General features: G+C 38.5%; 1 protein-coding gene across 1 annotated transcript; it reads left to right on the top strand.

Annotated features, from left to right (window-relative positions):
* LOC139744263 (solute carrier organic anion transporter family member 4A1-like) lies at window positions 1-27914 on the top strand. Its single transcript, XM_071654708.1, has 10 exons — window positions 1-327; window positions 7376-7847; window positions 8648-8744; window positions 13519-13640; window positions 14062-14322; window positions 14864-15062; window positions 16380-16527; window positions 17689-17864; window positions 18424-18488; window positions 27655-27914. The coding sequence occupies exons 1-10, from the start codon at window positions 1-3 to the stop codon at window positions 27912-27914; spliced, it is 2127 nt and encodes a 708-aa protein (XP_071510809.1).
* Window positions 27915-27932: the final 18 nt, after the last annotated feature.

Genomic DNA, 27932 nt, shown 5'->3' with positions numbered 1-27932 from the left:
ATGGAAGAAGGTAACGTTGTGTACCGTCCAGGCACACGGACATCAACAATAGGGCTCTACAACAGTGACGCCCTTCAGAACCTACACGATCTCGAGATCAACGTGGAAATCAAGAATGGGATCGGACACGCTTCTCAGACAAATGACGACGTAACGACTGTCGACAACGAGCACTGTAGGAGCGAAATTGGCCGTAGGGTCCTTTCTTGTGACCCCGACGAGTCCGGGATGACTTGCGGGTGGTTAGGATTTCAACTAAAATGGCTGCAGAAGATGTGTACGGCGCCATGGTTGTTGTTCTGCATGTGCTGTGGTACTTTCTCTCAGGTAACGCGAGAAAATCCAATGTCAAACTTTGTGCATTGATCATTATTATTATTATTATTATTATTACTATTATTTATAGTGCGCTTTTCCCACAAGGCCCAAAGCGCTTACAATCAATTCAAAACATGTACGACAGTATGTATAATTGGATAAATGTTATATATACAGCTACGAACTAGTTGCTACTGAAAAGATGTGTTTTCAAGGCTTTTTTGAACACACTGACTGATGGAGACTGTCTAACGGTAAGTGGTAAATTGTTCCAGTGCTTTGAAGCAGACACAGTAAATGTCCTATCACCGGCTAAGGTGCGAGTAACAGAGTATGTGAGACGAAGCGGATCACTAGATGACCTCAAATTTCTAGTAGGTGTATATAAAGTCAAACAGGCGTCTAAATATTTCGGAGCTTGATCGTTAAGGATTTTATAAACAAACAAAACTAATTTGAAAATTATCCGTTGCTTCAAAGGAAGCCAGTGCAACGACTTCAGAAGTGGCTGAGATGGGTAGTCCCTAGAAACCTGAAACACTAATCGGGCTGCCCAATTTTGAAGTCGCTGCACACGATCCAGTTGAGTTGAAGGAATGGAAGAGAGAAGCCCGTTACAATAATCTATACGGGATAGAACTAAAGAACGCACTGCGTTATGACATGCAGATTGATCAATAAATCTCCTAATCCTAGCAATATTTCTTAAATAAAACGTAACAGTACTACAAATTTGAGAAATATGTTGAGACATTGACATTCGACAATCAAAAATAACACCAAGATTTCTTATTGTTTCTGAGGGGCTAATTAGTGTGCAACCAACATTGAGCTGAATGTTTGAAAGACCGCGCAGATTGTGGGCTGAAGCTGCTACAAAAAACTCAGTCTTCGAATCATTCAGTTTCAACTTATTTGCTACCATCCATTTCTTAATATCTAAAATACACATTTCAAGTTTAGTGATGGCATTAAAAGAAGCTCCTGGAGTCTTCGGGTCATAAGAATTATATAACTGTATATCATCAGCATAAAAATGATAATTAACATCATAATGTTGGGCTATCTCGCCAACTGGAAGAGTATAAATTGAGTATCCTATGGGTCCTACTATTGATCCCTGGGGAAGTCCAAACTCTAACACAGTGGGGTTTGACAAATTACCGGCAATGTCAACTTGAGAAGACCATCCCAAAAGGTATGACTGAAACCAGGACAAAACTGTTGACCTAACACCTGTTCGTTTATATAAACGGGAAAGAAAAATTTGATGATCAATCGTGTCAAATGCGGCTGACAGATCTAAAAGAACAGCAAAAACAACCTTGTTTGAATCAATGGCAAACATAATATCATTTTTCACTTTTACTAAAGCTGACTCAGTACTGTGCAGAGACCTGTAAGCAGATTGAAAAGAATCAAAAAGATTGTTAGACTCAATGTGATGAACTAACTGTTTACAAACTGCTTTCTCAATAAGTTTACCTAGAAATGTTAAATTTGACACTGGTCTATAATTCTTAAATTCGTTTTGGTCCAGGCTGGGTTTCTTCAAAAGTGGTTTTACTATTGCCGAGTGTGCTCCTTTGGGAAAAACACCTGTGGAAAGAGATTGATTGACTATGTTTGTAAGCAATGGTAATACATGATTGAGGTTCTCTTTCAGGAGCCATGTTGGAATGGGATCAAGTTGACAAGATTTAGTAGCAGATGACATAATGATTCTGGATAAATCTGATTGTGTAAGCAACTGAAAATTCTCAAAAAGAGGAATATTTACGTTTACAGTATCACAAAATTGGTTTACAGTGATTCTGTTGCACGCATCTACTTCATCTCTAATTTTTCTTATCTTTCCGACAAAAAACAAAGAAAATTGATTCGCTAATATGGACGCAGAATCATACAAGGGGAGATAACTTGCTTTCTTATTCAAAAGTGAGTGGATAATGCGATATACCTCCTTGACAGTGCATGAACTCAACTTGTCTTTCAAAAATTTCTCTTTAGAGACATTAATAACCCGACATACATCTTTATTTGCTGCAATGAACAGTTTACGATCTGAATCAAGTCTTGTTTTCCGCCATTTTCGTTCTGCTTTACGACGAAGTTGGCGAGCTACAAGTGTGGACTCATTAAACCAAGGCATACGTGATTTCAAAGGGCGAGATTTTGTCTCAGATGGAGCATAGGTATCGAGTACCTTAGTAACTCCAGAAACATACCAATCAAACAAGGACTCGCTATCTAATCCTGCGGGTTGAGACGACACTAATTCCTGCAAAGCATTAGCAAATTGAACTTTATCAATTTTGCGATAATTGCGTAATGAAGAAGTAATAGAAATTAACTCTGATTTCTGTTTAGCCAGTGAGAAACGGATCATATGATGATCAGAGATACATGTTTCAAATGTATTACAATCTGATATTACTAAATCATCTCGGGTAAAAACTAAATCTAAGGTGTGACCCAGATTATGAGTTGGACCTTGGACGTGTTGGATAAGCCCAGCAGATGCTGTACTATTATTCATATGAAGCACATCGCTTTTAGACATGTCTTCCCAATGGATATTAAAGTCTCCTAATAACACCAATTTCCCCGGATACAAGGATATCTCACTTACAAATTCATCAAATTCGTTCAGAAACTTAGAAGATGTGAGTCTATTTACTGAAGAGGGTGGTGGTCTATACACAATGAAAAAATTGACCGAACATGACAAATCAGTAATGTGTGCCCACTCAAAAGTGGAAAAAGACAGAACAGAATTTTTCATCATCAACTTAAGAGTAGACTTGTACAATACACCAATTCCACCCCCACGTGTACTTGTATTTCGTGGTGAATTTATAAAAGAATACCCTCTAGGAGTCAACTCCCCAATTATCACATCATCCTGGGGGTTAAGCCACGTTTCTGTGATAAACATGATATCGAAGTCATGTTCGTGAACATATTCAGCAATGCATATTGTTTTGTTTCTAACAGAATGTACATTCCATAAACAGACATTACAATTGGACTCTACAAAAGAATTACTTAAATTTGGCACGACTTTAAGATTGTCGACGTTCATCCCTCTCAGTTTCTTGTAGGTCAGTTTCCTACATGATGAGGTGATCACTGGTATATGTGACAATGAAGGGGCACTTAGTATTGTGCTCACTCGTGTCCGTGTCTTAACATTCTTCCGACGTCCCCATCTCTTCCCTCGAAGATGTGTCTGAACACCTAGCTCTTTGATTCTTCTCCATACATTCTCATTGAGCATGCCCCTGTTCTTGCCTGTTCTATGAAGAAAATTGGGCAAATCATTAGTCACTGTCTCCAGACTCAAATGTCTCCATGCAGGGTTGCACAGCAGTAGAATCTCCCTGTTGTATACAATGCGTTCCCCAGTACCAAGTCTATTGTAGGATGTAGAATGTACCGGTATCGGAGTGCGACAGCTCAAGTGAGAATACTCAGCTGTTGGTCCTGGGTTAGGGGCGACATCTCCGGCTTTCAGTAAATTGAGCTGAAATGTTGCAGAGGAATTCCTGTAGTATGGCAGCCGGTATTTAAAGTATTTACAATGAAGAAAGGGCTCTCTATTCCATGAATACCCTTGTACACGTACATGATAGTTTGTGGTTGAGACTTGACAAACAGATACAATGTGAATGATGAGCCAAAGTCTCAATAGATCCATTATACTACCAGAGTAACAATGACTTAGAGTATGGCGGGCACTCTGTTAGAGTTGAGCGAACATGAATAAGGCGCAGATGAAAGTGAAGTGCATAGTCACTGTGTACACAAAATGGTTTACAAATTCAGTGTAGCTCAAATCAGAACTTGTAAGAAAATAATGCATAGAATATCTCACCAAATACAGCAAAATACAGTTCCAGATTTGGCCACCTGTATCCATGTACGTTACAAAATAGGATGATACAATCGAAAATCCAATATTTCACAGAAATACAATGAAAATAACACAAAATGTCAGAGCACAAAATAAGAGCATGTCAACCACGCAGGGCGACTTACAATATCATCTTACGTTAGTCATGTTTCAACAGTATCTTGGTTGAATTCTTTTGATCAATCTGTTTACAACTTGTAGTTATGTTTTCAACTGCTCGATTTTGTCTGTGTACAGCAGTGTTGATTTCTGTTTCACATTGACACAATCATGAACACAATCATGAATATGAAAAAATATTGACATTTACTAGAGTCCACCGAACAACGAAATATATCATAGGTTTTCCCGGCCAATTTCGCACTTTTGTCAATCCATTTGATAAAAGGTTCCTTCAATTTAGCGAAAATCCTCGTCACTGCACATTCTGTCATTCAAGATTGCAACTTGTTCGTGAAATTTAGCATTTCGATCAATGAAATTCGCACATGTGTCTTTCGAATTCGTAAAACGGGCATTCAAATCGGCACGTGCTCTTCAGTCATTCAAATTCGGGAGCACTGGCGGAAATCGTATTTCAGTCATTCAGTTTCGCGTATGGGCAGTCAAATTCCAAACATGTTTATTCAAATTGGCGTAATGTTATTTCTATTTTGAAAAGGTGAGAACCGTGATTTATACGTATCTAAATTTGAATTTTTTATTCCATCCACACACTGTTAAGTATATAGTAAAGGTATCTTTGACCCTAAATAACTCAAGTTTGTTGTTCTGTAACACCCCTCTTCTTTCATGCATGATATCAGAACTATACATGCACCAGTACCATAGATTATGTCCAGTCATGGCAGCACAAGTGAGATTCAAGCGTATCTCTCAAGAAGACAGGGTATCATAGAAGCATTAGAGGGTAATAACCTTGACAAATCGATGGCTAGGAGCTGATCCAAGAACTGATGATTAACGCAATATAGCACCCACCAAATGAAAATAATGAAACACGCAGATGTAAGAAATAATCACGATGTAAATTGAAACCTCCTTCTCCCTATTAATGTCAAAACAAACTTAAGATTAATGTATCTGTGAATGAAATAATGATATCGAACATTATAAACACTTACACATATTTTGAAAGTACGTTGCAAAGATGGTATCAGAATCCAAAGAATGAATACGAAAATATGAAATGTCATGATTCTTGCAAACAATACCTATGATGAATGAAAATGAATAAAGGAATAAGAGCATAAACGTGTCTGCTAAATTGACTGTAGTAAATGCGAAATTGGATGCCCAAGAATGAATTCGAATGAACGAGCGCAGCGTATACGTGATTACGTGACTATATCATGCTAAATTGAATGAACGATTTGCGAAATGGTGCTTGTATTACGAATTTGAACTGAAAAAGTGCTGATTCGAATGATGTTGAAGGTAATTTGAATGCTCCAAAATGAATTTGAATGAAAAGATTATAAAATTGAAATACCGAACATGCCATCTAGGCTTAACTGTGCTAAATTGAATACAGCAATTAGGAATTGGACTGACAAAAGTGCGAAATTGGCCGGGAAAACCTATACTACCAATTGACAATGATCTATATTACAGCATGATATAACACAGTGAAGAAAACTCCAACAAGGGTCTATCAACCTTCCGCGGTGTATGATATAAGTTGTAACTTTGATCAAGACACAAGGCTTATGACTGAACTTATGATAATATGTTGCAGAATAATGTAGCTGCATACATAATTATATACATTGACAAAGTATAAAGCAGTTGGGGTCCAATGCCTCTCTCTTCATCAATGTTTATTTCACAGTGCCATAATTTGTTCTTATCTCATATTGTTTGAATGTAATGTGTCTTCCAGTTAGATTCATGTTGAATAGATACATCTAGTTAACTTTACATAAATATGTGGTTGTACATCGAAGTCCTTAAATGTTTGCCTCGAGTCACACCATGACTCAGTATCTTTGCAAGACCCTCAGCAGATTCTTGCAAGCTAGGTCGACCGAACCTTCAGGCTGCTACTAAGTCGGCGCCAATTGTCTTTATAGTTTTCATCTTAAGTTTTCTCACAGAAAGACCTGTCATATAGAAAGCAACATCTTCGCCTCACCTAGTTCAAAGATGTGACAGTGACCACGTGGAGACCGATCCCACTATTCTGGGAAACTTCCGTCAATATCTTGGCTTAGGTCCGATTCTGAGGAAACCTCTTCCTTACTGTTGATTTATTTGTTTACTTCATTCTTCTGAGTTTTATACTTAAACATGAAGAAGGCATTCCCTTCTCATTTCGAACAGCTAAATCCTTTATCAAATATGAAATCAGTGGGGATGCTTGGACATAAAAGATAGTCATGTTTTGTTTCGTGCTGTCTTTCATTATTTCGGACTTTAGCTTGAGCCAATAATTAATTTGCACTGACTTTTGTGTAAGCCCCACCAATTGAAAGTCCTTTGGTGACTTTGTTTAGTATAAAGGCAACTTTGTGCAATCGGAAATTCAGCTGTTCTGAAGACTTAAAAACATAGCTATATAACATAATCCTCCCTCTACCGGTCTACATTACGACGCAGTCACTTCATAAATGTATATCACACGGGCAAACAAAGGTAAGCAAGGCTTACTGTGTGTCCTGTTGAACCCACCTATTCTACTTCCCAGGGACACCTTACAAGATGAAAATCTGACAAACTCGCTGCAGACAAAAAATAAATTCTTTTGTGGTCATTATTTATAGGACACTTTGCTCTTAAAATCGACCAAACACGAGGCAGGCCTTTGTGAATAAAAGGAAGTTGATCACAGTTTTAACATCATTTGAAGAGTTTTATCGTAAAACGAGCTAACTCCATTCTTGTTAAGTTGAGACATTTGTGATTAAAGCTGCTGAAAACAAAGAAAATATTAATAGGAAGATACAGGATATTTTTAAATCATACCTTCAAGAATATGCCGTGTTATATCACAAGTGAGGTATTTACTGCAAAGGTTTAGTTTTGCTCTATCTGATGCTGGACTCACTTTCAGATGTTTACTAATGGCGCTTAGCCCATTTTGCAATAAAATTCTTCATTTATTCATGTTTCATTATAGTGTTCTTCTTATGTTTCCTGAAGGGCATCTTCATAAACGGATTCATTCCCAGTGCCATCACGTCACTTGAGCGCCGCTTCCAGTTATCTAGCGAGCAATCAGGTCTGCTAATCAGCACTTATGACATTGTCAGCATAGTCGTCGTCCTTTTCGTCGTCTACGTAGGCGGGCGGGGGCACAAGACGCGATGGGTCGCCGTTGGTGTCATTCTTCTTAGCGTGTCCGCCTTCCTATTTAGTGTGCCACATTTTACCACCCAGGCATACACCTACGCCGGTATCAATGACGACAGCCATCTCTGTCTCGTCAACGGCAGCAACGGCTGCTCCAAGTCGTCGAATGAGGGTTCAACAACGGCGTCGAATATATCCACATACTACTACCTTTTTATTGTTGCCACTGTCATTGGGGCCCTCGGGGCATTACCGATGTACACGCTTGGAATTGCGGCAATTGATGAGTCTGTGTCTAATGAAGACCATGGTTTGTATTTAGGTAAGCCTAAGTTAAGTTACGAGAAAATCTTTACAAGCGCACAATAAGATGTGACGAATGGTTCTAACACAGGGGTCGTGGAAAATCTTTTTAGTGTGTGGGGAAGAGTCAGGGATAATGCTCGAGATTGGGTCAAGGGCAGTGCTTCTTCCTCCTTGCCTCTTTGATGAGAAAAATTCTGGCGGAAACCTCAATGTCATGAATTTTCTTGCGTTTTTGTTGTCTTTTTCTGAGGGTTTAAGAGTGAAAAATGTGCGGGGGTATGCATCACAATATCTATATCGACTCATACATGTCAGAGAATTGACTACTGCTCATAATATCAGTCTTGATATTTGTTTCTGTTTGTAAAATTCGATAATGCCAGAAAACTCTTCCATCACCTAATTTTGTCGAAGATACCTTTTTCTCCCTCCACCACTCAATGGCAAATCTATGAATCTGCTATTGAAAAAAAGACTGGTATTTCATCCATTAAGGAATTTGAGCTTCGAATGTGAGCAATGGTTGCAATTTGGATATCAATTGATGCCTTTTGTCAGTGTCTTTTACATTATAAGTGACGATTTGAAAAAGGACTACCGAATATGTATATGAATATGGTATGGCAGTGTCATGTACGGAGGGTTCCACAACGTGTCATCATCTCATAGTTAAGCAGATTCCATTCCAGTTTGAAAATGAAAATGAATGCAGCACAGCCAAACTCAGTCATGTAACATGACAATGAAAACCGACTGTGATTAGCATACAAATATCACACTCATATTACCGCTGCCTTCGTATTTTCTAATCTCTAGGAATATTCCTAGCTGTCGCAGCGGTCGGGCCTGGATGCGGCTACTTGCTTAGCGGAATATTTCTCAACATCTTCACGGAGATCACACCCCCAGAAGAGTAAGGTCCCAAATTGCCATTTGAAATCCACTCCATATTAAATTGACTTTGAACATGTGAATGAAATCAATCAAAGTCAACGTTTGATTCAAATTGGGTTGAGATCACGAGAAAGGTGGGGGTTTATTAAAGTGTCTTATGTTTTTTTTTTCCAGAACAGAGATATCGGTGACAATTACGGATGTATATCACATGAGGTGATATCGTGACCTCACTAGTTTCATAAAATTTGCTCTCAAATTTTCCCAAAATTTTCTTGTTAAACCATTAATCCTCAAACGAGATAGTAAATAAATTAAATGATATTGATCGCATCTTTAATTTCAACAAATATGTCGGAATAAAGGCAAGGGCCTCGAAGCTGTCATCTCCTGCTTTCCAGGCAGCGACACTACAACCGGGCTATCCCTGGTTGCTGGCAGTGACACGATGAACTTCAAACAAATACACAAGCTCCGAAATTTCGACATTGTTATGTTAAGTAGTCCAAAGTGGACAAGGCATTAATAAAAGCAAGAGATCATTAAGCAGAGGGTTAAATGTTGGGGAGTGACTTTTCTTCAATTTGTCTCATTCCACAAATGAAATTTGTAAGATCGCAACTGTTGATCTGTAATCAACTTGACATAACAATGTGGGCCCCTATTTTCCGACTTGTTTGTTTAATTATAGATCAGCAGTGTATGGCGATCTTACAATTTTGAATTACATGTTCTGAGTCATAACGATTTGGCAATGACGTTGTAAGAGAGAGAGATGGGTGTTATTTCCGCGACATCTGCTTCTCTCACGAGGCTTAGGCCAATATTAAAACTGTATTATTATGCACTTATACTGTGTCCTGCGCGCCAGTACGTGTGCGCGTATGTGTCATATTCATGTCGGGACCAGAGTAATTTTTTTCGCGTGTTTAAAGTGAACATCCAAAGAATATTACCAGTTGGTATAAATGTATATGCTGTGTTTATGCTAGACTGTTGAAGAGGACAAAGTGTAAGACTTTTGCTCACTCCACAATAGGGAATGAAACAAGAACAGCAGCAACAACAACAACAAATCATACGATATCTGAGGTAATACAAGCACTTCAGATGAATTCGGGAAATTTTGGCGAAGGTTTTACTGACGTCATAAATGGACCAATCTAACAACAGCAAACGACGTGACACAGCTAAAACACAAATCATAAGTGCATACATTGCTACTGAAGAAGAGGTTAAATTACCTCGAATTACGCCATTTGTGTAATTCTTCGAAAGAAAAGGTGGCACAGCTAAGACACCATCACTGGAAAGACACAGGCCTATTTAAGATCTTAAAACGCGAGGGCCATCGCATTTTCGAGTTTGAAAAGCTCGTCTAACAATGTTGAATGTGAACGAACAGCAAAACATCCGGAGCGGCAGTGCGGCTGAATGCATAACTCAAACAGTAGCAAGGTATTGTATTGTATTGTATTGTATTTATTTTCCGTCATTAAAAGATATACAAACAAAGATATGTTACATAAAATAGATCTTCAACGGAGGGATGACCCTACTCAGCACTGTTATCGTAACAGCGCTGTTTTACAGAGGGGTCCCTTACATGAGAAATATAAACAAACAATATAGTGACATAGGAAGAAAATACAAACATTCAGAGAAATATATCAGCTGTGAATTATATACAATTATAAACTTCAATGATAAGTATGTAGACACAAAAACAGGCATCTACGTGGTTACATAAAAAGAAAATACAAACATTCAGAGAAGTATTTCAGCTGTGAATTATATACAATTATAAACTTCGATGATAAAATATAAACACACAAAAAACACAACAAACATCTAAGTATATTCAACAGAGAAAGAAACTGAATGAGGAATATACATCTACACGCTACATTAACAAGAATCACATAAAATCAGAAATACAATTTTCTAATCCCTTGAAAAATATATCTGGACTTGAGGTCAACTTCAAGGTACAAGGCAATGGATTGTATTGCATCGATTCCCTATAATGTGTTGTTCTTTTACAATAATCAGTACGAGGCTTTGGGAGAAGAATATTACCTGCGATACGAAGAGAGTATGAGTAACGGGAAGGCTGATGGAACATATCATTCATAGATGAGGATAACATTATTATGAGTTGATTTAAATACAAACATGTTCAAGTGCTTCCTACGTCTCGATTCAAGAGAAGACCAATTTAAAACAGAATGAATTTGTAAATTAGACACATGTTCATAAGGATTTGTTTTCATGATAATCCGCCCCGCGCGATTTTGAAGGATTTGCAATTGCTTGATATACTTTTTATGACTTGAATCAAATATGATATCAGCATAATCAAAAAGTGGCAAGATAATGGACTGATAAATCAACTTCAGATTAGATTCATTGATAAAATGACGAAGTCTGCCTAAATACTTCACTAATTTCCCTGCTTTTTTACATGAATTCTCGATATGAACATCCCATTTCAATTTGTTATCAACAATAAAACCGAGATATTTAACATGATCCACTTGTTGTATTAGTCTACCGTTCATAAAAACATCCAATCTATTACATCTATTCAACATGTGCCTTGATCCAATGAGTATAGATGAAGTCTTTTCAAAATTGATAGTCAGTTTATTTGCACACATCCATTCATAAACACAAACCAGATCATTATTAAGATTCATATGTACACTGTCAATATTACTATCAGAAAATACAGGACAGTATCATCGGCATATAATTGGATTGAGCAGCTAGGTATATATCTGCACAAATTATTTATAAAAACGATAAATAAAAGGGGGCCAAGAATCGATCCCTGTGGAACTCCATAAGATATGGGTAACGGAGTTGAAAGATGTGAATGGAGTGACGTACAAATGGATCGCCCCTTCAGGTAATCAATGAACCACGGCAGACACTCATCTGATACCCCAATATTGCGTAATTTGGTTAAAAGCAGCTCATGATTAACACAATCAAACGCTTTTTTTTAAAGTCTATGAATACGGCCCCTGTGTATTTCCCTTCATCTATTGCTTTCATCCATTCATCTATCACCTGGACTAAGGATGTGATTGTGGAATGCTTTCGCCTAAATCCAAATTGTTTGGGAGATAATATGTTATTTTCTTCAAGGTAAGCCATTAATTGTCTTTATACAAATCTTTCGAGCAGTTTAGAAACAGTGGGTAGTATTGAAATAGGACGAAAATTGTTTGGAGAATTAACGGTACATGATTTATGAATGGGAATAACCTTTGACATTTCCACTTTTTTGGGGGAACTTATTTTCACACAAAGATTAATATTAATAATATACGTTAAACAAGGAACAATAATAGGGGCGCTTATTTTCAAAATCTTGGAAGAAATCTCATCCAGACCTACTGAAATGCTATCTCTCAAATTTTTCAATTCCTTATGTACATCATCCTCAGTAACTACATGAAATCTAAATTGTACATCACCATCAATATAAATATCATTTTCATGATAAGACTCAGTGGGCTGTTCTTCGATATCAGAAGCAAGCTTTTCTCCAGTTGAAGAAAAATATTGATTAAACTCATTTCTCTTCGATTCACAATCTAATACATTACCTTGGGGATTATTACTTTGTGAATTAGGCATAACGGATTTCAAAATTTTCCAAATATCAGCGGATCTTCCCTTAGCTGAAGAAATTAAGTCTGTCCACATAATACTTTCTTTTTGCTTTCCTTATTTCAGATGTGACTTTATTTCTCAGTTTCCTGTACATATTCATAGTATCACTTTCCTCCGTTTTCTTTGATTTCCTTTTCATTTTATCTCGTTGTTTCATTAAATTTATAATTTCCGAAGTCATCCAAGGGGAACATTTACTTTTAACTTTCCTGGATTTAACAGGCATAAATAGATTAACAGTTTCCATGAGATAATCTTCCCATAGTTTGACAGCCTCATCAATGTCTTTTGCGAAAAGAACGTCTTCCCACGGCTGGTTTTGTAAATGATCACAAAAAGCTATTATATCAAGCGAAAGCTGTTATATCAAGCGAATGCTGACCAGGTGACCAGAAGATGTAGTGTCCGTCGATCAACACCTGGGGAAGCATCCATATCATTGTATTGTATTACATGCAATTGCATTAACAATGTTTTTTTCTTTCAGTATTGCCAAATACCAGGCTTACTGTCAGGGCGATCTACTGGCAAGCACTACATACATACACGCATAATCATGTCGCAGATGCTTATCTCATCGAACTTAAAAACTAACAGAAAAAAGCAAACTTCGCAAAGACTTCGTAATCTTTTGCCAGTGTTACCACGGCTATTGACCGCGCGCTTCAGAGCCACCGCCCGCAAACAAATGGTGGATTGGTTACGTAACAAACTTCGCGAAGTTTCAGTTGCTAGCGTTCACACTGCCCAAAGATCAAGTGGATTGGCGAGGGTCGGGGAGACATCCCTTATTTCGCAGGAAGTTTCGAGAGAGTTTCGAGAGAGTCTGCAGTCACCCTGGCAAAACGTCGAGATCCTATAAAGATCACGATCTTAAACTTCGCGGTCATTTGTCAGGATGACCGCGGATATTTTCAGCTTTTCGAGCAATGAAGTAAAAGATAAAAAAGACCCTATAGTATACATACGTGGAGTGCAATGGCCCGGTCTTTGCGACAACTTAACACACCCAAGTGTGCGATATTTTGCATCTGTGAGTGCCTCTACGTTCCAGTTTAGTTAATAGCAAAATGTTTGTTTACTAAATTGTATTCTTACCTTTCAAACAGCCTTAATCTTTCACCTACTGACCCAGGATGGGTTGGTGCTTGGTGGATTGGATTCTTATTCTCTGGCGCCTTCCTTTTGCTTGCGTCAGTTCCACTGAGCTTGTTCCCGCGGGAATTGCCGAGTAAGTATAAACACATTGAAGGTGTTTAAAATCGAAGAAACATTACAACCATCGTCAAATATTAAGATGACCCTGATTATGAAAAAAATTCAAAGCATATAGATTATCAATTATTTGGAGAGGAGGAAACTGTCTCCAGCGATATCGTTGATATATATAAGACATCAATTTACATCTTCGTGATGTTCCCGCATTTGAATCAAGAGTCTCGTAGATGTGAAGAACGTAATATTTTAATCCAAATTTGATGTAAGCACAGATGATTGCTTTCATCGGGTTTACAGCCATGTTGATTTAACTTCAGAATGCACATAACTTTTCCGTACATAATCTGTGATAATGTCGACATGAGTTCCATTCTGACTTGAACATCAATGACATTTGAATCGACAAATCAAACATCCATTCTACCTTTCGGCAGCAACTGCCAAGGTTCGATCGGAGAAAGAGAACCAGGCTCACCGTAACGCGGGCTCAGAGGCGACCGCCGAGCCAGGATTCGGAGAGAAGCCCAGTGACCTACTCCGAGCCATCAAGTTCCTTGTAATCAACCCAACCTTCATGTTGACGGCCCTTGGGGGTGTGGCCGATTCACTTCTAATCAACGCGTTTGGAGCATTTCTGCCTAAGTTCCTGCAAAACCAATTTGGCGTGACGGCCAGTTTAGCAACGATACTGACCGGTGAAAATCTTAGACTGTAGAATATTAGTAGGTTGTCATGCCTTTTGTGTGTGTGTGTGTGTGTGTGTGTGTGTTCTATTACTTGACAAGCGGGACCCTAAACAAAACTCTGTAATATTTGCAGTTAATTGAGTCGACATACTATTCAGACCGTCAGGTATAATGTATACGCCTGTCTATTATGGTAGCAATATTTCATGTAAAAAAAGGACAGATACTGTCTGTTTACATGACATGGTGCTGGGATAATCGTTTCCTTATTATGCATACTAATTATAAAGTTAACCAACATTAAGGGCCGTGTTTCGATTATTCCGGCACAACTGTCCAAACATTATTTTGCCTGGCTGGTTGTGTGCCCAGAACCATACTAAGAATGGACGCTTTACATGTTGCACAGTTTCACAGTTGTACATGTACAAATGTATAAATAACATTCATGCAGTATCGAAAATTGAAAACCAGAAATATTTCCTTCTTCAAAACACTGGTATGCAAAGTTTTTAATGATAGAAATCATCTGCTACTGAACACAATGCAGGGTTAGTAGTGGTTGTCGGTGGCATCATCGGAACGGTGAACGGCGGCCTGATAATGCGGAGGTACAAGTTGAAGGTACCAAGTCTTCTGAAGCTCATCATCGCCAGCAATCTCATAACTTGCATGGCCTTTCTCACCACGCTCTGGCACTGTCCACAGACTAAAGTAGCTGGCGTCACAGTCCAATATGATGGAAGCACGTAAGCAAGCATTTTTTCCTTGTGTGAAAAGGTTGTAGTCCGTCCTCAGTTATCTATCAAGAACATGATCCACACTAAAGCTTATTCGTTTTTATTCCTAGAAATTTACCCCATCAACGCGGAACGCCCAATAGCGAAGTTACCAAGTACATTACTGCGTCCTCGTACATTACTGCGTCCTCGTGATATTCAGGCTTTCACAACTACTCATCCTATACCATACCACTGATTGTGACTGCATCAAGTGCTAGCTCCGCAGGACTTTTTACGGCAAAACTGCACATCTGCATTTAAGACAGGGCTGGGAACACTGCCTTAAAGGGTGTGTACAGTTCTGGCTGAGGTGAGGATTTAGCTTTTAACGTTTTGCCAGATATTCAGAAACCACGTTTTGCCAGATATTCAGAAACCACTCTATGAGATGTCAAAGAGCATGCAATTCTAAAGGGAATCAAAGGGTTTTGAAATGGCCGAGATATCCAAAAACAATGGTGAAACAAAGAGATCCTAATAAAAGGCGTGGCCTGTCGCCTTTTATTATCATCATCACTTTTTTGGATATCTCGGCCATTTGAAAACCGATTTTCATCAAATAAACGTTAAATCCTTCTTTAATTACATGCTCTTTCATATTTCATAAGAGGTTTCTCATTATCTCACTTAGGACTGTTCAAAACATGAATACCCACCTCAATCAGTACTGTACGATCCCTTTAAATGAAGTTTGCAAAATTGTAAATCTATAGTCGTAAGTAGAGACACGTTTGAGAACGAACAGCTAAAAGTTATCTTAATGTCTTTGATTAACTTGGGCGCCTTAATATCTGCATCGTTTCGAACTACTTAAAGTTAATCTTCAATGATTTGACTCAATAGAAGATACACGGTCAAACTAGACTTTACTTTCTAAGCAGAAAATATTGCAGTCCTTAGTTGAATCTTACTCAAGCGGATTAAATATGATAAACAGACAGTAGAAGTAAAGGAAAAGAAGATTAAAGTTATCAAAGTGGATAATTCGTGCAAAATAATGGATCATTATACTGGTCAGCAAAATACTCACGGAGATCTTACAGTGTCTTGTTTTTTATCCCAATGTATGCCAACATCGTAGATATGGCATGCGACCACCTGCCTTCGTATAATCAGGGAGGTGAATTGTCTCACCTCCCTGGTATAATGTGATGTTGGGTATTATCCTTTTTTTATGCATTTGCTTTTTTCTCACTTATGTAGTGGTATCTATCAGAATTATCTGAAAAGACGGATATATCCCATGCCCATGTCATTATCTTTATTTCTCATCGACAGTTTTAGCGCGTTCTCAAACATAAACGTCACTCACACGTGCAATGCCCACTGCTCCTGCGCTGAAGACAGATATATTCCAGTTTGTGCTGATGGCGGACAATTGGAGTACCTGTCACCCTGCCACGCTGGTTGTTTACTGGACGCTGTAAATGAGGCACGTATATTTCATGGGAGTTTTAATTTTTCCTACTTTAAAACGAAAAAAAAAATGCTTTCAATGCTATAACGTCACCACGACAGAAAGCACAGAAACAAGGAACATTGAAAAGGTCGAGTGAAAAATTCGAGCGAAATTTGAGACCGGGGCCCCGTTGCTAGAAACTTTGCGTTTAAACGCAACTTGCAACTGATTGTCACTGGCCAATCATTGTTGCATGCATGTCTTCTTAATAGGGCAGACCCTGAGCCAATCAGAATGGTTGTTTCAAAATTAGCAATTATTTGCAATTGATTGCAACTTTCTTGCAACGGGGCCCAGGTCAGGTAACATGGAGTCTGTATGTCTCAACGCAGCAGCCGAGGCCAGGTTGCTTTGGTATGACTGGCGTAAAACGGTTTTTGTTTCTTTGTTAGTTTGTTTGTTTTTTGGTGGTTTTTTTTTGTTGTTGTTGTTGTTGTTGTTGTTGTTTTTTTTTTTTTTTTTTTTGGGGGGGGGGTTCGTAGTATGCTTTCTCCTATATCTGTTAATCGATTTATAAACAAGTAGGATATAAACAATTTGTGATTCCGTCCTTTATGAGAGAGTTCAACGAGTGTGAAAAACGAGAAAACATATAAACATACAGCAACAATAGCCACACGATATCACAGTCACGTCTCAAATAGCAATCACATTTATAATGATAACCTTAATGACAATGATAAATTATACCATCACGATTTTTTGATAAGAGCACTATATCAGTAATAATGATGATAATGAAAATAGCAATGATAATAACAATGTACATTAAAAACACAAATTCCACTCCATTCTTTGCCAGTCAAGTGCACAAATTTGAACTATCCACCCACAGAAAACTGTCAAAGAAGCATTTCCGTGCTTTTCATATAGCACATAAGCAGGTATTTTTCAATTAATGTTGCTCCTCCCCCCCCCCCCAAAAAAAAAGAAAATAAAAATGATAATCATAAGGCGTGATCAATACGACTTGGTTTAGTTTAAATCACTTGCAGGGTTTAACAAAACACAATAAACTTGACTTTAACAATGGAAAAATAAAAACTGGTTACCTAATTTTTTATTTCTCCTCTTTAAAAGAACACATGCTATTTGAGTTGTGTCCTGTATTTTTATATCTTTTTCAAACAACAGACTTACAGTGACTGTTCATGTCTTCGTGGAACGGCACTCGCAGCTTCTACCAGTGCGTCCCTTGGTAGATGTCCTACTACCTGTGGCTATTATCCCTATCTCTTTAGCGCCTTATCTATCTTGCTAGTCATCGTTAACTTCACGGCTACCATTCCCGAGATAAACGTACTTCTCAGGTTCGTGTTCTTAGATTAAAATATCTATTTTCGTGTAGTTACCCTCACCATTTGAAAACTGACTTTTGAAGAGCTTGTTTCTATCTAAAGCATTTCTCTGACTGCATTATGGCTTTAATAAAACACGGAAGGTAATGGAGAAAAGCAGACATTATTTTCACATAAAGGCAATATAGGTAGCTAAGAACACATCACGACGTGTCCCTTGTTCCTTCAAAGGCATGTGAATGAATTTGTTATGACAGTTGTAAAGCGGTACACGTTCAGTTGTCTTTCAGCGCTCTTGTCTTCCCCTCCCGATAGTATCATCAATGAACTAATCTCTGTGCTTCGATTCTTATTTTTCTTGTAGCATTTATCTTTTATCAACGTTTATGTATGGAAGTTCATCAGAATTGAAGGTCTTGACAAAGGAAAAGCGCTAGTACGAATACGCACACTTTTAACCGAAACTACACAATCATATGCAAGTGTAGAATTTGTGTTATCATTTGCCCTCTTCTACTTTTACGTGATAATACTATAATCTTTTAAACTATCTCTAATTTTTGTAAACCAGGGTTGTTCCAGAAGGACAGCGATCCATGTCACTGGGACTCAATTCCCTTCTCAAGAGACTATTAGGTAAGTAGACTTGGACATACATTGACAGATTTTCATGGCATCGGAGCTAAGCAAATTATATTTAGTTTTTGTTTGTTCATTTCCATCTGAGAAGACGGCTGGATATCCTATATTCAGCTACACTTAGCTGGTCTTCCATTCAATTCAATTCAATTCAATTCAATTCAATTCAATTATAATTTATTTCCAATCAACGAAGATCAAAAACGAAGATCAAAAACGAAGATCAAAAAGATCCATGCATTGGGGTCCAGTTGGATGTGAGGCGGGATCACTTCACCGGGTTAAACACCCTCCTCTTTGGGATGAATGAATGAAGCGGGATCTTTTACGTGGATGAGTTGTGACTCTCTCTTACACGGGACCTCCAATTCATTTCCTATCCGATGGACAGAGTATTTTGCCTCTTTTTTTTCTTTAGTTCATTGTGATAGAGTAAAATAGTCAGATTTAAATGATTCCCTTTAGGACGTTAATGAATCCAGCAATAAACCGTGTTGTTTTTTTAGACGGAATAGGCATGGAAACTGCTCTGTTTGCCTGAGAACACCGAAGAACAGCTTTAATCGGAGAGTATTTCAAAGAAGATCGCTTAACTTGCGGTGACATCATGTAGTCATCCGCGAAGAACAAAGTAACTCTTCTGGAGTGAAAGAAAGAATCAGAACATGGGATTTGATATTTAATGAAATAATTACTTTCTACAATTCGATTTTGGAGAAGCACAGTTGCATCAATTTCACCACGTGGAAAAGGAAATAATAATGAGAGCATTAACATTTTTTTTTTCGGCAGAAGAGGAGTGATCGAGTCTATCAGTGTATCTCCTCTCGTCGGCTTTGGCAAAACACGTGATCAACACCTGAAATTCCATCGGAATTTCTGCGCTAAACCTACGCTCTAATCCACTGTGTGTTTCTGCGCTCAACCTTACTAACGCTCGAATTCAGCTTTTGATTGCTGCACTCAACTAGCGCTCGAATTCCATCTGAATTTCTCCACAAAACTAATGCCATAATTCACTGTTGATTTTTTTGCACAGAACTAATGCTCGAAATTAAGTGATTTTTTACTAAAGTTGAGCGCTGTGAAATTCCATGTAAACTGATAATATTACAATTGGAAATAGTAACATCACAAAATTTATTTCTTGATATCAAGAATGTGAATTCGTGATATCTCGAACTGAATTTGTGACATTACTAATTCGGTTTCGTGACATCAAAAATTGGTATTACGTGATAAACCAACGGGTTTTCGTGATATCACAAATTGAATTTGTGATATTAGAAATTCAAATTTTTGATATTACGAAATAGAATTCGTGATATCAGTAAATCGTTTTAAACGATTAAATTGGCTTTCCATACGAGCGTGGCCACGTACCTGGCAGGAAAATACTGCACTCCACTGTGTTCATGCACTGGCAAGCCCCTGATCACGCTAATACTAAAGTTTTCCTCAAATCAGCTTTTTAGGCCAAGTTTCTCGAGAGAAATAAATGTTTGATGAATTTGAATTGATACCTACTCTTCGCCAAGCCTGTGATGTTTTTCGTTTGTCTGTATATAAAAAAAAAAAATATAAAAAAACATGCGCACACTGCACTGGCACTGTCTGGATCGGACTAGGTACTGGACGAAATACAGTTAAAACTTAATTATAGTAATAGCGAGGCTTCTTTCTCTACAAAATGGTGGATTTTAAAATTCGGACCCTCCAGGCGTTATTGTTCCTTTTACACGCACTTGTTGTTAGACTTGAAGCCTGTGAGCGCTGAATTACTTCTCTCAATAGAAACGAATACCTCCACGGATGATGTTCCATGCCGTTAACACGCTGCATGTACATCTTGATTTTATCATCGAGTAGGGCCAGTTACTAGCTGGCGAAACTAGTGATGTTAAGCGCCGTGTGAACTCTCGAAGCTGATTTGCCCGTCATCGATGACAGCCGTCATAAATGACAGAGCTACCAAGTCTCACGCATTGTGAGTGAATCTCAAGCATTTAGGGTCTGTCTCACGATCTCACGCATGACACCTATTTTTCTCACGCATTGGGTGCATAGCTTAAATGATTAAAGTGACAGTTGCAATTGAAGGCATATTTCCCTTTCGTCTTTCAAAATAAATGAAAATAGTCACTTTAGTATGCACCAGCTTCCACCATTAAGACGGAAAAATTGAAAAAGCTCCCAACCCTGGGAGGGCGGACACCCCCTCCCATGCCCTCCCCTCGCTCACGCACATTCGTGCGCGCCAAGATGCTGAGTAATGAATATCTCACTCATAAAAAAAAAAATGAACTTGGCATCTATGAGATGACATCGTGACCGTGAGAACATTGCATCTTTTGTTACCATGTGCTTCTATGGGGCTCACACCTGTAAATAAAATGGAATGTCCCACACCCCTTCGCAAATTCGTACCAAAGATACCACTGAATAGCTGCAGATATTGAGTATGAATTCCTCTACAAACTGCATTTTTTTTGGAAGATGTAAGCTTTCCTCATGGGATTTAAAGGGAATATTTTTCATTGGGTGCATGTACAGAAAATAGGTGATATTTTGAGTGAAAAGAACTCGTAGTCTGGCTTTCGGGCCCTTGGACAGAGTTTGAGCTGAAGATCCAGCCTTGGGAATTTGATGGATGAAAGGATATATTTCACTTGTCCAGGAGATTGAAGATGAAAGACCTCATTTCTCCCAGCTATTTTAGAGAATGTTTTGTATTTTGAATTTAACACACGTCTCTATGGGGAATAATCTACCCGTGTGAGCCCTATGAAGCACACTCTGCCCCGACCTTCCAGGCCTCGTCTCCCTCTCTCATCAAAATTGCATATATGTTGCACTACGAATCACTTTGTTAACGAATGTGATCGAGCGAGGACATCCCACGAGCTCGAAACCCACGAGTCATACAGCCCACGAGTTTGACCATAAGAAAAAAAAATGGATGAGTCATGCACCCACTGCCCAAAAGACATTCATCCCACGAGCTCGACACTAGGGTGATAAGGCCCACCAGCTCGACACCAGACAAAGAATGCGGCCAATGAGCCGACACTAGGTAAATAAGCCAACGAGCTCGACACTGCATGCACAAGGTCTCACAAGCTTGACACTAGGCAAAGAAGGCCTACTACTCCGATACTTCGCAAATAAGGCCGACGAGCTAAACAGGATTAACGGCTCCACCTACTAGTATACAACAACAAACAGGGCCTACATATATCTGTACAGGGTGTTGCAGTACTCATTCTATATTAGAAAATGCTCGTAGCGCTATCAGAAATGAATAGGATATAATACGTTGCAACACAGTATCAAAGCACATGGAACTTAAGCACAAAAAAAGGAAAAACGTAATATATGTACGTGCATACAAAACTGTCGATGTAAAAAAAAAAATGCACGTTTTAAGGTGCTTTTCAGAGAGATATTGGAAGATTATTCCTAAGTTCTGGGCTCATGTTTGAAAAAACACGATGCCCTCAATTATATTTCGTCCTTGGTGTCTGTATAATTTGTGAGTTAGATGAGTGGAGATTCGTGATGGTTGGGGAAAATGAGGAGAATAATAGTATTGAAGACCTGCAGGGGATAATGTGCGGAACGAACAGCAGACAATGAGAAGACTCTTGAAGGTAATACGTTGGTGCACAGGGAGCCAGTGGAGAGACAAAAGTACCGACCTATGTGTTGTTTTCTTTGTGTCATTAATGAAGGTGAGTAATCTAGTCGTCAGCCCAATTCTGGATACGTTACAGTTTACTAATATCTTTTTTGTGAAAGGTTACAAAACAAAGAATTACAGTGTACGTATATCCAGACGGGACGAGATACGAACATGTATCAATTTTTCTGAATGTTCCAATAGAGCCCAGGTTTCAAAAATGAAATCCTACAGATTCGGATGTATGTGAAGATTACGGTCTCTAAATGGTAGGTTTGTAATGAATACAACGAGATTTCGTACTTTGTTTAGATACTTGATAAAACTTACCAATGCTAAGATAGATTTCATCATGGACATTTGTTTGGAGCCTATTTGAATAAATTCCCTTGACCATTGCATTCCATCTGTATAATGTACCTTTACATAATCAATACATTATTCTAGTTGATTTAAAGGTACAGAGAGTCACTCCAATCCTAGTTGCTGGGAAAGAAACACAAATTTGTACATCATCTGCATGCTTGTGATATTGAATGCTGTGTCTTTTGAAAATTTGCATAATCCGGGAAAGATACAGAAAGAGCACAAGTGGTCCGTCTACAGACCCCTTTGAGACACCACATTTACAGTGTAGCAGGATCAGAGTTCTTCTTCATCTTCCTGCAAGCAAACTCCACAGCTGGGATAATGTAGGCGACAGGTGCAAGGTGGCCACTGGGCCCCGAATGAATGGTTGAGATACCCACGTCACCTAATCTTACCTTTAAATAATGAATGTGTCAAGTGTTAGAACGTCCTTAACATTTGTTGGTAGGAGACTCTTTTCTGTCATTGTCTTTGGAAGAAAGAGAAAGGAATATCATTCATTTCTAGTCACATGATGAAGGAAGGAAATCGAAGATGATTTCCTAGTTTGGATTCCATCCGGAGGTACTTTTGATTGATACTTGCCACAAAGTGAATATCATAATATAGCAACAACATGACTCTTGGGTGTGAGGTCGTGACGTGCACCTGATTGATCGTGCACTGTAATAAGTAATATCATGGCGCTCAAACTGAAAAGTGTGAGACTTTCTGTTAACAGTTTGTGCACGTTAGCTTGTATTATTACTATTATTTTTATAGTCGTCATTATCATCATTATTATTGTCATCATCATCTTTCAGTATTATGATCATTGTTATTATAGTACGGTCTGCTATGTCGAAATATTGGATCCCGGATTTTCGTACCAAAATTGATTTTGTTAGCTAACTTGGTCAATTTGGGGGTGCTGAATCAAAAAAAAAAAAAAAATTTGGTTCCATTTTTTTCGACCACGTCTTCAGCCGCCATTTTGAATTCCAAAATGGCCGCCATAGCAAACTGTATTTTGACCCAGTTCTCTTGATGTGAGCATCTAGAAGGTTCAAATTTGATGACAAAAAGCATGTTTATGATGTCAGACATGCTAATATATACATTTTTGTTTTAAAAGATGGATCATTTTGGTTGGCGGCCATCTTTGAATTCAAAATGGCCACCATAGCAAATGTAATTGGGCCTATATCTCATATCGTATGAAGTGTGTAAGGTTCTAACTTGGGGCAAAGAGCATGCGTATGCCATCAGACTTTCTGAAACATCTTTTTTTTTTAAATGACGGTCCATTTTGATATTGTAAGTGGCCATCTTGAAATTGAAAATGGCCACCATACCAGAATGTACATTTTGACCCATATTTCATGTTGTAAACAATGCAGACAGTTCACATTTCGGGCATAAACCGGGCTCATGATGTTGAACATTAAGATGCACTTTGATCCCCTCCCTGAAATTGCAGATCATTTTTGAGGCTGCCATTTTATCATTCAAAGTGGCTGCTTTTACAAGCAACTTTTAGGCATATCAATGTTTATGGTGGTGTACTTTGCACATTCTTTTACAAACACACACACACAACACACACAGTTATATTTGAAGCATTCTGTAATAATGGATTATGTGCATTGGCTGCCACTCTTGCCACCATATTTGGTGCTGTTAAGATCTTTACCTTGCAAACTCAAGCATATGCTTTCATGTTTCAAACTGTAGGACTTATGTGGAAGTTAATCACTTCAATAAATGGTATTATTATTGCATAGGCGGAACTGCTTCCTGTAGGTACACTGCCATGTTGAAGTGCAAAATTCCTTTAAGAGCATTGCAGGTGGGTAAAACTTGTAAATGGGAAATCATGTGATCCTGGTGTCAAAGCAAATGACTTTCAAAAGTGCCTCAATAACGATGTGTCTGAGTGACTAAATGTCCCCATTTAGACATCGCAGCACTTGTATGGGGCTATACACAGGGGAGAATGGGTTCAAAATTCTTCCAGAAACAATGACTAATGCATTTCTTGCCATATGATCATGACAATGAATTCTGTGGCTACTATTGGTGTAGGAAGCTCAAAGCATTTAATTACACAGTTTATGTATATCCGCTGGAAATAACTACAATGTACCATATTATATTCCCCTGTAAGTAGAGACACAAATTAGGTTGTAAAGGTTTACGATGTTTGTTCTCTGGATATGTTGTATCAAGACTCTACAAGAGCAAAGTAGGAGATTGTCCAGGTTGAAGTCATCCACGCCCAACTTCTGGAAGGCATAGACTGTGTTATTGCACAGTCTGCATGATTCAAGGCTTAGAGAATTCTTGATCCATCTGCTCTATGAGACATCCTCAAATTTTCAACTTCAGAATGAGCCATGAAAGGCATGACCAAGCAGACTTTTGTTTTTCGCAACAATTTGCAGAACATACTCTCTCAACAATGTCAATTGTACTTTATCATCTCCTTTTCCAGTGATGGAGCAGACAACATGTGATGCAGTATTTAAAGTAAAGCAAAGATCCATTATAGGAGAATGAAAACCTCAGTGTCTATACGTAATAATCATAAATATCTCTGATATTCCCTGTTGCTCTTGAAGTAGCATCTAATACATGCAATGGAATGAGGATATCTGCTTCCTCGTTGTGACGGGTGACAGCTCCCATGGCATCTTTCATGTACCCTCTGTTTCTTCCCCCCCCCCCCCCCCCGTTCTGTGTCAGATGGAATTTACTGATCAGTATTTCAACTTTCAGGCTGATTATTTGGCTCAGTTTTGCGGGTTTCTAAGGCATGGGTATGAAAAATGAACCTTTTTTAGTGAGAATGAGAAGGCCATAAAATTGTGAGATGAATAGTGATTGTGGAATTAATCAAAACAGTAGAACTTATAACTTCCGATAATTGTTTCGTCCAGTAGTGACTCGATGATGACAGGTCTATCAGACTGTTGTACCGGTAGAAGTGTTGTAAGAAGGTATAATGGTCCTCTTAAGCTTAATGACTTTTGATCCAATCTTACACGGTGTATTTCAATTGCAAGAGCTGAATGTCCGGCCTTTCTCATTATCCCAGACAGATTTTTTTTTTTAATTCTTTCAGGTAAAAATTGCTAGTACAGAACAAGAAAACTTCCATTTTCATCTCTTTCTAGAATATCCTCCTTGAATGTTTCCGATATCTGATTGCTAAACACCACGTTCATCAGTTTTAATGCAGTGACAGTTTTTTAGATTACTCTCGTGTGATGGTGTTCTAAATTGTTGAGGAATTCTACTGATGCATCCTAAGTGCCACAGATTTCAGCTATTATTGCTCCTTCGTAGTTTTAGAATCATTGGCGATACAGCAATAAGCATCTTGGAAGTCCTGATTATTGAGGATGACCCACACAAGGGCAGTCATGTAAAACCTATATACTAGTACTGATCATTGGCACTCCTTATTCATTCTGTGTTATTCCAGAAATACATCCAGCAATCATGAGCTCCCTGAAGAGCTGTTTCCTTTTGTGGTCAACAGTCAACAAACAAGCTGGTGAATGTGATGCCTGGTAGGGTGACCATGACATTTTTTGCCGTTGCGAGACTTTTCCTTGTTTTTCTTCATTCTCTCGAGGCAGCACAAAGTTTTTGAAGATCACCTTTAATCGTATCAATGCTTGCTTTTGTACAAATATTTAATAACTGGGATCAAATATAACTATTAACGAGGTTCCACGGCATCAAAATAATGTTTTGCCTGAGAGGCTAAAACAAATCATGTGTATGCGAACCACATACCCGCTTGGCTATTATGGTACGTGGGATGTAACGCTTACACGATTGCCCACACTCATGGGATGTGGTATGGTACCCTCCCCTCTCCCCCCCCCCCCCTGCAGTTTTTGCCCCTGAGGATGGCTTGATGACGTCATGGGAACCTCGTCCTTACAGTCTGAATTTATGGCGTCCATTTGGAATTAAGAGATGGCTGTCGTTCTGCGTGACCTGAAAATGAATTCGGTCTAACTAGAATAATTTTGGCAAATTCATCTTAGGTGCTTGCCACAGTATTATATGTTTTTCTATGGCCACCATCTTGAATTTCAAGATGGTGGCCTATCTCATGATCCACAATAGGAAACAGCTGTATACTGGAACGTCAGACATCACGAGCATGTGCATTACTGAAAATTTGATGCTCCTACAATAATTACAACATGAGACATAGGTAAAAACGCTATGGCGGCCATTTTGAATTTCAAGATGGCCGTCTATGAATTGTATCAAAACAATCCACTATATCAGAAAATGATATATCAGAGTGTCTGACATCACAACCATGCATTTTGCACCAAATTTGAAGCTTCTACAATGCTCACCGTATGAGATATGGATACAAATACAGTTTGCTATGGCGACATTTTGAAATTCAAGATGGCAGCCTACAAATTGTATCAAAACAATCCACAATATCAGAAAAAGACATATAAGAGTGTCTGACATCACACCCATGCATTTTGCACCAAATTTGAAGCTTTTTACAATGCTCACTTAATGGGATATGGATAAAGATACAGTTTGCTATGGCGGCCATTTTGAAATTCAAAATGGCGGCTGAAGACGCGGTCGGAAAAAATGGAACCAAAGTTTTTTGGATTCAGCAACCCCAAATTGACAAAGTTAGCCGAAAAAAAAATCAATTTTGGCACAAAAATCTCACGAGATTACATAGTAGCCTCTACTATTATTGATACCATTATTGTTTAGTCTTGTGAATACTTGCGAATCTTGTGAATTTCTTGTTATAAAGAAAGGTCACTTTAAGATTCAAGTTACTTCTTGTCTGTGGTAGTGTATGGTAAACCCCATTTAAATTAATTTGGTTAAAAAGTAATGCAGTGGCAGCAAACACTCGTATTAATGATAATATTCAGAGATATAGCAGTGAAAAAGTATGATAGGACCGCTCGGGAGGGATTGGAGTTTTAATGATAAAATAAATCTTTGACAATACAATACGGGAGTTTCCATAGTCAGTTGGAACACATACAGCTTTCTTGTCTAAACCGCTTCTCTTCTTTCCTTCTCCCACTCCTTCTCACTCTTTTCCTCACTTTTCTTTTCTCGAAGGCGCCGTGCCCGGTCCGATCGTGTTCGGTGCAGTCATCGATGGCTCGTGTCTCCTTTGGCAGGATTCCTGTGGAGTGCGTGGCTCCTGCTGGATCTACGACTCGCAAGGTCTTGCCTGGCGTGTTACAGTCATTGCTGTGGTTATGAAGCTTTTCGGAGCGTGTCTCAACTTTACTTCCCTCATGCTCTACCAGCCCGAGGTTGACATCAACCGGCAGGATGACGTCAAGCGGAATTCGGAGAAAGAAGTTGGACATTAGTTATGCCTGAGCAAATAT

Source organism: Diadema antillarum, unplaced genomic scaffold (genome assembly GCF_040938485.1).
Source record: "Diadema antillarum isolate AM-2024a unplaced genomic scaffold, OU_Dant_1.0 seq00001151_RagTag, whole genome shotgun sequence".
Lineage (NCBI taxonomy): Eukaryota > Metazoa > Echinodermata > Echinoidea > Diadematoida > Diadematidae > Diadema > Diadema antillarum.
Note: the sequence above shows the minus strand (reverse complement) of the source record. Positions and strands in the feature narration are given on the sequence as shown.

Bases quoted from the DNA above. Each gene is read 5' to 3' on its own strand.
- LOC139744263 (XM_071654708.1), top strand. From the start codon at position 1: ATGGAAGAAGGTAACGTTGTGTACCGTCCAGGCACACGGACATCAACA. The intron at 7,848-8,647 runs GTAAGCCTAAGT...TCTAATCTCTAG, and splicing joins AGACCATGGTTTGTATTTAG to GAATATTCCTAGCTGTCGCA. The intron at 16,528-17,688 runs GCACGTATATTT...TTCAAACAACAG, and splicing joins TACTGGACGCTGTAAATGAG to ACTTACAGTGACTGTTCATG.